Source organism: Rhizophagus irregularis, chromosome 1, assembly GCF_026210795.1.
Source record: "Rhizophagus irregularis chromosome 1, complete sequence".
In the NCBI taxonomy this organism is placed as follows: domain Eukaryota; kingdom Fungi; phylum Glomeromycota; class Glomeromycetes; order Glomerales; family Glomeraceae; genus Rhizophagus; species Rhizophagus irregularis.
In genome coordinates this window covers 1,641,625-1,654,287 of record NC_089429.1, presented here as the reverse complement: position 1 = coordinate 1,654,287, position 12,663 = coordinate 1,641,625, and the positions used below count along the sequence as shown (strand labels likewise).

Genomic DNA, 12,663 nt, shown 5'->3' with positions numbered 1-12,663 from the left:
TAATAGTCAATTCATTGCTGATGAGTCTCGTATAAAATATAGATTTTTTAAATCTTTATTGTATTACATATACGGCAACATTATAAATAGTGTCGTACATAACTCAAATTGTTTTCTATTTTTAAATCATTATTATAGAACGAGATATAAAAACTATATAGTTATATTGTTAGAAAGATTTATTAAGTATTTCTTATTTTTAGAAAATTTTATAAATTTCCCTTTTCCCTTAATCAATTGCACAAATTTTTACCTAACATCTACAAAATAAAATATTATACAAATCTTGATAATAAATTAGAAAATAATGTATTTCAAAATTTTTTTTTTTTTTTTTGGATATGAAAGTAAATCATATAAATAATAACAATAGAAATATGATTTAAACAAAATTCTATACTCGATATATTTGTCAATTAATTCATAAAATAAGTAATTTAAAAATAGATAGTTTACCATTATTAAAATCAAATAGGATATTTTTTTTAGTTGTAAGATATATTAAGTATATTAAGTGATAAACATATTTAAATTCAGCTGTTCTTTTAAAAATAATAAAAAGGTTAAGATAAATAATAATATCATCTATTTTTTTTTTTGGAATCAATTAACATGTTTTTTATATACTATACAGTTAAGCAGATTTTTTATATTTTCATAATATGTACTCTCTCACTCTCACTTGTTGGTTATTTTTTTGAGACCACAGATTAAATGTTCACCAGGAACACAGTTTTGGCAACTTACACTCTTACACACTGAAGTCCAGATATTGGATGATAGTGAATTGGCATATAAATGTTCATTCTGGATAAATTATCAAAAAAAAAAAATATTTTACTGGTATTAGAATATAAATTTAACTATTTCAGTTATTACCTCCTATTTCATCACGATTACCTCCCTACTACAATCACCGCCGCCACCATATACACCATACAAATTTAATTCAAAATATAAAATATGAAAATTTATTAACTGAACTAGTAAATATCCCTAATTAATATATTGATAATAATAAAAGGTCGTAATAATTACATTATTATTCATCACGTGAATTACGTTCTAAATAGAGTGCCTGAAGAAAAAATAACATGGTATTCAAATTCTAATAAAAACACTGGCAAGGTAGATTGCAAAACTATAAGGAGAAAATTTACAAGAGATCAAATTGGAAAAATATATTTGAAAATAAATAGAAGTCAGAAAAGCAAGCATATACAACTTTCAAAGAGTTTTGAAAGATGGTTTTGAAATCTATAAAAAGTGAAAAGGATATTTAATTGTACAAAAAATACTAAAAACATAGCAGTAGAATTTGATATCATATGCTTTGAAGGCAAACAAAAGACAAAATAACAGGAGCGCGAGAGATCACACTATATATCAATCAAATAATAAATTATAAATGAGATAAATCCTTTGCACTTTAAATTTTATATAAAATTAATCATTACGTATGACATTCAAGGTTATCTGTTATGGACTATTAAATTGAAACCATATAACTAGAAAATTTGTAAGGCTTTAGATCAGCTCCAGATAATTTTCAGCAATAATCACAGATAGAATGCACCATCTTGACTTTGGGATTGTTTAAATATCAGGCGACCTATACAAAGTGTGTGGGCAAATAGCAATTGAGATTAATAATCGTTTAGCTGCAATCCCAAGATTCCCTGATCTCAAGATACTGCAACAATTATATTAAATATATATAACTTAATTACACTATAAAGTAAAATTTAAATATAAATTCAAATATTTAAATCTCTTATTCTAATATAAACATATAATTTTTATAAATTTAAATTTATTCAAAACTGTTATAGCCTATAGATGAAAAATTAAATTTTATGATATAATTATAAATTATTATCATTATAAATATAGACTCTTGTCAATTGTAATTTTAGAAATTATCATTCAAGGACCAAAATTTTAAAAGTAATTAATTACATTTGATGATAAAATAAAATTAATAAATACTGGTTCTCTAAATTCCATTATTAAGATAATGAGGAATATCAATTAACTATATAAAATTTTTTGAATATAAAAAATTCTAGCCTATATATAGTATGAAAATAAAAAATTTCTTATTATACTATATATATAATTTTATACTATTATAATTGGTTTAAATCAACACAATTTTTGTACGGGAAACAAACTTTCTCCTAAAACTTAAAGACAAAAAAAGTTCATTGAGAATGTGAAATTAAGTGGGTAGAATATACCTTTATTTGTTATACTAATATCCACTCACAAATTTTGATAACAAAGGTACAAAATAATAATCAACAAATCTTAATTTCTACCATATATATAATAATTGTGTAGTATTTATTGTTTAGCATTATCATGAAATTTCCAAAAAAAAATGGTTGATATAATTTTTCATGTTTACACTTGAAATTGAGTATTTTTAGTGCACTGTCATCATGACTCTTTAGAACTGACAAATTAAATTATTAGAAACAAAGAAGGAATTAATTTTATTAAAAATTTTATTTTATTAAAATCATTATATATAATTTTATAATTTTTGTATAAATATAAATCAGGTTTAATATATTATCTTTACTATCTTGCTTAATAAAATGCTGTAGTAGTTACTTGTTTTTGAAAGAATTTCTTCAATTTATTACAATAGCACATTGCTATAATGAACATTTCGGCAGCAGGAAAAAATTATTTCACATAGTTCTTTGTCATGTTATAGGGTTTATTAGAGGCAATGTATATGAATGCAATATGGACTTTTTAGTATTTAATCTAATTTAATTATCTAAATATGTTATCTTACATTTATATTATAAATTCTAGTAAGTATATTAATGAAAGAATTAAAAATCTAAAAAAAAGAAACAATGTAAAAAGTTTACAATAAAAATGTTAAAGAGTATTTTTGGTAATCACATGAATATATCACATAATAATATTGCAATAAATATATTTTTAATAATATTGTAATAATAACATTGTAATCATATTTTATTTATATGTTTTTAATTTTCATAATAAATTTATTATTAAAGTTTTAAATAAAATAGTTCTTAAATTCCATTAAAAATAGTGATGCCAGTCACTACGAAGAATTTCAGCTTGCAGAATGCAAATATTAAATGGTTTAACTATCTAGATCGTTGCCGATATTACAATTCAGAATTTTTTAAAAAGTTTCAAATTAACATTTTGTTTTTTATTAACTATCTTTCGTAATTTAAGAACGTTGAGCTTCCATAATTGAATTTATTATTTCATTTTAAAGATAAATATAATAAGTAATGTGAAAAAGTTTCATGTTTATATGTTTATTTGGAAATCTTTTTATCACTTGCCTTTATTTTGTTCAAGTGCATCTCATTTAATAATAAATACGCAAGGTGATACGAATGTCCCGGCGTCTGTCACGTGACAGCGTAGAATAACACAACCTTTAAACGGCACTTCTGAGTTCAGACTTAATAATGGTTGTTCTGAATTTAATCGGTGTTGAAATGAAAATTCATATCATTTTTATAGCACATTGTTCATAAAAGTGTTGTGCGCAACCTATGAAGCGCTCTTATATATAAAATAAATATTATTAAGTGCAATATCGCGCCTATCCCTACAATATTAAAATAAGTATTTGAGATAAAAAAAAAAAATTATCCATATAATTATAAATTTTCTAAATTTTATTTTTTTGGTCGGGCATATTTTTTATTATTTCAAGTTAAAAAGCGTACTTATTATAACTAAAAAAGCATACAAACATATTTGTTTCAAATAAAAAAAAAAGAATATGTTTTATTTTGATTATATTGCCGGTCCGGGAATGATTAATTTGATCATGTCCTGTATCATTTACTCGAATATGTCATTTCCCAATTTTCCAATTGGCCATTTCCCGAAACATCAAAGATGGAATAAACAATACATATATAAGTTGGTAAAAAATAGTAAATAAATAATTGCAGTTTTAAAAAAAACTGGAGCGAAAAATATTAAAAATTTAGCTTAAAGAAAAATGGAAAGAAAAATTTATTAAAATCTCAGTTTTAAAAAACTAAAAAATATTACCATCGGCAAAAAAGAATTCATCCTAAAAAAGAGACCAATAAAAAGAAAAAATTCAGTAAAAAAGAGACTGAAAAAATATATTATTAAGAAAAAAAAATTTCGGTCCAAAAAGAAATCAAAAAAAAAATAAATATAAAAAAAAATCAGTTTAAAAAAAAGAGACCAAAAGAAAAAAATATTATTAAAAAAAAAAAATTAAGACTGAAAAAAGATTTCTTTTAAAATTAACGTTTGAGATAGTGCAGTGATACAATCTGCTGTGGTTAATTTAGTTAGTAAATCTATGCGAAGTAAAATCATAGAGTGCCGATCTCTTTCAATTTAGATATTTATTTGTTATTGTTGAACACTATTATTATATCAAAGTTTATGGTCGCACAGAATAATCTAATTTGGAAAATTTTCCGGAGCTGATTCCGGTATTTTATGACATGACATAAATGAAATTAAATTTTCGGCTCCCTTGCTTCTTTTTCTTTGAAAATCATATTTTAGATAGATAATTCCCAATTTTGAACGCTAATAGATCATCCGCGATTAAAGAAATTTATTTTGCCCCTCGTTTTATTTATATATATATTTTTTTTTTATCTCTATTTCGAAATTATTTAATTGATAATACTTCTAAAAATATTTCACTTGCAAAAGATTATTTTAATCCGCTTTTTTATTTTTTGAATGAAAATGTCCAACCTCAATAAGGATACTCTTTTCTTGATATTTGAAGAATTACGAGATGATTCTAAATCCCTCTTTTCATGTCTAATGGTTAATAGAATTTGGTGTGAGACAGTGGTCCCAGTTTTATGGAGAAATCCCTGGTCCTATAACGGTATTAATTATAGAAATAAAAGCTATTTATTCATCATTCTTGCTAATTATTTATTTGATGATATTAAAAAATTCATTACGGAGCAAGGAATTTACTTGAATTCAGTTGTAGTTAAATCACTCCTGTTTGATTATTTATCCTTCTGCAGAAGTATTAATGTAGATAATTTAAATAGTATATTTTCTATTGGATCATCCTTAGCTTATAATCAATTTTTTATGCAACAAGAATTTTACTCTCTCTTTATGAGGAAGTGTCCGGAATTAAAGTATTTTGATATGAGATCAATCCAACATCAAATATTTTACTTTCCAGAAGCTAAAGTCCGTCTTGAATCACTTTGTGAATTAAAATGTGATACGTATGTTAATTCTTCATATTTTTATGGATTATCACGTTTTTGTCAATGTATACAGAAACTTGTCATTTTTAATATAGAAGACTCGATACCTAATCATGGAATTGTTAGGTTAATTGAGGTTCAGAAAAATTTAAAACATTTTGAATGGAAGGATAATTTTTACAATTATGATAATTTTGAAGATCCTTATGAAGAGATTCTTCTTGCACTGGAAAAGAAAGCAGAAAGCCTCAATTATTTAAGTATTATTTTCCAAGATGTAGAAGACTATGAACACGTTTTAATACAAAGGATACTCCCAAAATTTTATAAATTAAGAGTATTATTTATTAGTGCTTCTCTTTGGTTTACTGATCAGCAACTAAATCAATTAAAAATGCAAGTTTATCATGAACTTGAAATCCTTTATATGGATGAAAATGAACTAAATTTTTATTCTAATATAATTGAAAATAGTGGAGGACGTCTCAAGAAAATTTTATTCAGACCTTATGATATTATCAGCTCTGAAATTGAAGACTATCATGACTTTGATGAGAATTCTCTCAATTTTATTCGTAAAGTTTATGAAAATTGTCCTTCTATTGAATATTTGTCAATTTTAATTTCGCCAACAAAGGAGAATTTCTCTGAACTTGAAAAATTGCTAAAAATTTGTCAAAATTTAAAGTCATTATTAATAGTTATATTAGATAATTATGATGATACACACGAAGACTTTTTAGGATATGGGAATGAATTATTAGAAATATTAATTAGATCTGCACCAATTAATTTTAAAGAAATTAGATTTGGTAGGGAGTTCAAATTTTCTTTAAAATCCTTGGAAAAATTTTTAGAAAATTGGAGAGGTAGACGTGCACTTTCTCTATTTACTCTTGATTCTATTTTCACAAGCGATGATTATACAAAACTAATTAATAAATATAAAGATGACAAAGTAATCAAAGATTTTAATTATTGCATATATGGAATTAATTATTATATAGATGATCTGATTACTTGATCATTTAAATACTATGAATTAATTATAAGCAAAGTAAAAAATTTCTACTCTATGTATTTTAATATATTTATTTTATACCATGTATGAGTTCTACTAAAAAATAAAGCAGGAAATCTTAATTGCACTTAATTTTAATTATGAGGTATCATAAATGAGCAAATAAATTTTAATCGAATGAATTTTTTTATTCATTTATATTGTCCATTAAATGAATGAAGTTTCTTTCTTTTTTTTTTTAAAGAGAAATAAAGTACAACAGGTTATCGCAAGAATTTGCATAATGTTAGTTTTTATCATGCTTACAGTATGACAATTAGGTTCCTTTTTTTTGAATTTGAATATTTAATAACGCAGTTGGAAGAATAATAATTCTGGAAAAATTCAAATGATTAATGAAATTGATAGATTCATCCAACATTAATTATGTTCTTTTATTTTTTTAAAAAAATTAAAAATGATATTAACATTTTCTTTTTTCTTTTTTTGTATAATACCGGTCAGGTTACTTGGGCAAGTTTCAGAGATAATCAAACTTCCGAAACTTTATGTTATTATCTCTAGTTTCTTTGGAACAGCATTTTGGAGAACCTAGGTAAGTTTTGGAAAAGTTTTCAATAACTTTTTTTAAAAATGTTTCATTACTTTTTTTTTATTGTTTCTTATATAAAACTAGTACCTTATTAATGGGTGCTATTGAGTACTATCCAGTATAGTATCCCTTAAATACATATTTAGATATGGGAGATAAGCATATTTTATATGGTTGGTGAGTTTTCAAATTTGAAACTTTTTTTTAAAAAAAACATTATCAGTAAGACGTTAACGAAATATTTAAAATAAATTCATACATTAAATACAAATACCCAGTTAAAATCTATAAAATATAAATATTTCCTTTCTATTCCACCATTTGCATAATTAAATATTAATATATATTCTTTTATTAAAGGACTTTGTGTAATACCATAATATTTAACCAAAAATAATCTCGCATCAAGCTGACAAAATGATTTTAACTAAATTATAAAATGTATCAATTAACTTTAAATACATTGCAAAAATACAACATGTAATGTTAAGTATTACCTCACTTAAATAATATTTACTAGGTCCAGGAGTAGTCTGTTGTACATATTTCTTCAGGAGTTCAGGACTGGAATTAAGATAATGTCAGCCAGCATCTAAAAAGAGTAATAAAATTTTAACCAGAATTATCATAAAAGAAAAGATCTACATGATTATTTTGCCCCAGAAGAAATTGGGTTACGATCTTGATTCTTGACTATGTCAAATAACCATGTTGACCACCATTTATTACATAATTCACAATCTATTTTTTTATGAACACAACTCGTAATAAATATTTTTTATTAAATGACAAAATATTTGTGATTACAGAACGATATATTTCACATCATTCTTGAATATTCATTGTGTTAAAATTTCATGTTCAATATATTGAGCAGTATTCTTGCTCAAGTACAGGAGTGTTTAGTTCAATTCCACAATAATTACTACATTTATTCATTCTCATTATTCATAAAAGAAATAAATAAAGCAGATACAGGACAAGATTTTAATCTTGGCCTAGAATCAAATATATTGTTACGCATATCTGAATTCATAATGTTATATTTCAAAGTAAGTAGTTTATAAAAGTTGAACGTAAAAATTATACAAATGATATTTAATTCAATATTTCCTTTTAGTGGTGTATTGAACTTATTCACGAAGTTAAAATTTTCTAAGCAACGTTTCCGATACATATTTTGCCTTTAAGTTGTTCAAATTATAAAAAAAATTGTAGAATATATGATTTCATGTTGACAATCATTGTTATATTAATTTCTCCACATGCTGATCCAAGTAAAAAAAATTTTTACTGCACGATTTTCATTAATGAAGTTTTATTTGGTAAAATCACATTCTTGTACTGCAGCCTATCATTAAATAATCTGTCAGATACCCTAATTAATTTCAAAAAAAAAAAATGAAAGGAAATTGATAATTTACCTTCTTTCTATCATACGAGCTTAAAAATAAATATGAAAATCTTTGATATATAATAATGATGACGTTAATAACTGTTCATAATGTTAGGGACGCGTAGTGTTAGTGTGTTACTGAGTTTTATGTCGCATAGTTAGAATAGTTTCGTTTCTGTATTTTTCTGTATTTTTATTTGTATTTACTTTATTACTTTATTGATATGATGTATGTTCACGTTGCGTGGTGGTCATAATATTATCACGAGGTGATTATTTTCGATTTAAAAAAAGCTAAAACAGCAGTTACTAATGTTTATCTGTTTAAATCTCGTTACAGCAAATCAATCGTATCATGTGATTAATAATGTACTGCTGCGGTAAGATTTAACTGCGGTTGATATGCAATTTCATTTAATAACAAATATAGAAAATTCATTTATTCCTAAACTAAGGTGGCGTCAGGAATTAAGTCGGTCTTTAATATCTTTCCAGTTAATTTTATTTATTGTGAGTTGTGTATTTATGTTTTTGTTTGTAATAATGTAGAATATATTAAGAAAAAGAATCTGTTTATGGATTTTTTTCGCTTTATTATCAATTCTTTTATCCGCTTTTAAGTATATTAAATTTGTCAGCAACATATCCCTTTCCAACAAATTCATTAACATTAAATTTGATACTTAAATCATCATCATCTTGTTTTATTTATTTGTGATATTTATTTATGATATTATTTATGGTAATATTTTTTTTTTGATAACTTTCATAGTAAATAAATAATTACGCTTATCATTTTTACCATTTTGTTAGTACATGATTACGTGTACATGATCATCATTTTTTTTTGAAAAGAATCACGTTTTTTTTTTAATTTTTTTTTTTAAAAAAAATATATGTATATATTAACCTGCCATCTGTAGAGAAGCTAACTGCGGATCAATACTTGAAGCTTGAAGCTTGAAGCTTATGCTTAAGCCTACACTTAAGTATATGCTTCAAGCTTCAAGCTTAAATATAAAAATGCTGGAAAAGTTTAAGCTATATTTGGGCATCAAACTAACCATATATTGAATTTCATGGTTAGCACGATCAACAAATTTATTAAAATAATCCTATGATTAAAGCTAGATACATTACACGGGCTTTTCGGCAATCTTATCTTCAAGCTAATAAAAATAATGATCATATTAATAGTCATTTTTTCTTATTTGGGAAATTTAGGATAACATTTGATACTATTAGACATTCGAAAAAAGAAAAAATAAAAACCCATTTTTTAATATATTTCTTCTTTCTTTCTTATTTGGGAGCCATTAGTAGATTCTATATAAATGTACGGTACATTACTATTTTCATTCTTTTAACGTTCGCTCCCTATTTTGTTTCTTACGTTAAAAAAATCATTTTAAAATTGATTTTGCTGTGCTTTTTCCTATCTTATTTTATACCTGTTCAATAAATACAATAAATATGTCATGTGAATTTGAATCTGAAGTTTTAAAAATAAATATGCCATATAAATTTGAATCTGAAGTTTTAAAAGCGCTTGAAAAGTTGCTTAAAACTGAAACTAATTATGATGTCATCATTCATGTCGGGAAAGAATCGGATACTAAGGAATTTCATGCGCATTCTGGTTTTCTATGTTGTAGGTCCGACTATTTTAATTCGATCCTTTCTACAAAAGATACTATTAAAAAGGATGGTAAATATGTAATTAATAAGCCAAATATTACTCCTCAAGCTTTCGATGTTATTATCAAGTAATTATATATTATTTCATTATATTAATAGGATTATATAGTTACATAACTTTTATATTAATTTAATATTTTTTATTTTTTTTCTATTATTCAAAATATAAATATAGGTATTTTTATACTGGACATGTTGATATGACAAATAATACTGGTGTTGAGATTTTAAACATGATGACCGCTTTTGACGATTTAAAATTGAATCAATTAATTGAACTTGCCGAAGATTTCCTTATTGATCATCATCAAAATTTCTTACAAAATGATCCGATTAAAATTCTTCAAATGGTTTATTCTTATAAAATCTTTAATAATATACAAAGATTATGTTTGCAAAATATCTATTCAAAACCTAATATTTTATTTAATTCTGTTAAGTTTGTTAATTTACCTGCTCCTCTATTGGAGATTATCTTGAAACAAGATGATTTAATTTTAGATGAAATTGAAATTTGGGAAAATTTGATTAAATGGGGATTAGCGAAAGACAAAATTCTTGATGAACACGTTTCGAAATGGAATCGAGAAAAATTTAATATTTTTGAAAGAATCCTTCATAATTTTATGCCATTAATTAGATTTTATGATATATCTTCAGAAGATTATTTTAATAAAGTTAGACCTTATGAACAAATTTTATCTAAGGAATTACGAGAAGATATTTTAAAATTTCATATGGTTCCTGGATTTAAACCATCATTCAATAATTATACGAAAAGACGTTCAAAAAAGAATATTAAGTCTTCATTAATTAACACAGTCACAGTTGATTCTTTATTTATTAATAAAGAACATGTTGCACTTTTTGCAAATTGGATTAATTGGATTGAAAGAAAAGATAATTACAAGTATAATAATAATATATCATATGATTTTAATCTTATTTTACGTGGTAGTCGGGATGGTTTTGATCCTAAATCATTTCATAATAAATGCGACAACAAAGGAGCAACCATTACAGTTATAAAAATTAAAAATCCAAATCAAAGTAGGAGTGATCAAATATATGGATATAATATTCCCATTGATTGGGATAATCAAATAATTGGAGGATATAATCCCCTTGATTGGAGTGGACGAGGCCGTTATAGTACTCCAGATAGTTTTTTATTTTCATTTAATGATAATAGAAATGTTGAATCAGGTATAATTAGTAGACCAATTAACATTAATAGTACTGTAATAAGTGATCCAAATTGGGGACCAATATTTGGAGCATATACAAGTTATGAAGATAGTCATGATCTATGTATGAAAACAGATGGACAATGGAGTTCTTATCCAAATTCTTACACCGATATTAATATTCCAAGAAATTATTTTGATATTGTTGATTATGAAATATTTCAAGTTAAGAAAAGGATTACTTAAATTATAGGAATATCAATGTATATTTAAATTAGATGATATATATTAATTTGAAAATCAAGCTATTTTTTTATTACTTTTACTCATTCTTGACTTTGAATATATTTACATTATATTTAAGGATATAAAAATTTAATACATGATATAACTACTAAAGCTCGTACTCGAATCAGAATTTGAGTCACGGGAAAAGAAAACTGACAAGATTAAACTCTAAACCAACTAAAATTTAAAAATAAATAATTTCTTTACGATAAAGATTTTCTATTTTTTTTTACTAATTTTAATATTAACTATTAAGATGGAATCTTTTAAAGTAATATTAAACGCAACAGATCCAGAATACCCGGGATCAAACTTAAAAAACTGGAATTAGCATGGGATTGTTTGACGCAACGCTAGACTCGGAAGCGTAGATTAAACGTGATGCAGGTCTGGAAACGTGGGTCGAACCTTGAAAAACATAACGCAGGCACCAAAAGCCTAGATTGGAAACTAATTTAAAAATTCAAAATAAATGTACATTATAAATAATATAAAATATTTACTGCCCTGACACTGCCCTGCTGACATAGATTAATCATATCAGATATGCTAAACTCTTTTTATATATGTTTACTTACTAATTGGATACCAGTTCACTTTTACTAGCATATTGCTTATGTTGGCGTTTGTATTGTTTACTTATGTCTATATCTAAATTAAGTTAAGATTCCTTTACACAATTTTACGGATGACTGCGGTTCGAAATAATCATCGATATTATTTTATTTAAAAAAGTATACGTAATTTAGTAAAACATGGCAATACTTCACCTTCATTGAAAAAATATAATAGTGAAATAGTTTGAAATACGCAATATTATAGAAGAAATTTCCAATATGAACACTTATTAGAGAAAAAGTATAAAATAATCTTATAAACAAATTCACAAACAAAAAATCTGGAAACATATGATTAAAATATTTACTGTTAATTTCCATTTTTTTTAAAAAAAAATATATTTTTTTTCTTTTGTTATTAATATTAATATTAATTATTAAGACGAATTGTTTAATTCATTATTAACGTTCAGAACCACAATATTCATTTAAACGTGACGCAGATAATCTGAACGTGATGCCGGAAGTTGATTATGATATTTATTACACTTAAAACAAGTACTAGTGCAACATTTGACCGATGTAAATAAAATATTTTGATAAAATTTGACATGGTAATTAAATTAAATGTGCCTAATATTATATTACTTAATATATATATCATATATGATATAGTTA

At 24.4% G+C, this 12,663-nt stretch overlaps 1 protein-coding gene across 1 annotated transcript; it reads left to right on the top strand.

Moving 5' to 3' along the window:
• The first annotated feature begins 4,621 nt into the window (after positions 1-4,621).
• OCT59_000306 (uncharacterized protein) lies at positions 4,622-6,403 on the top strand. Its single transcript, XM_066138745.1, has one exon. It carries the CDS (start codon positions 4,750-4,752, stop codon positions 6,268-6,270), a length of 1,521 nt encoding a protein of 506 aa, XP_065988211.1. The 5' UTR covers positions 4,622-4,749; the 3' UTR covers positions 6,271-6,403.
• The last annotated feature ends 6,260 nt before the right edge of the window (positions 6,404-12,663 follow it).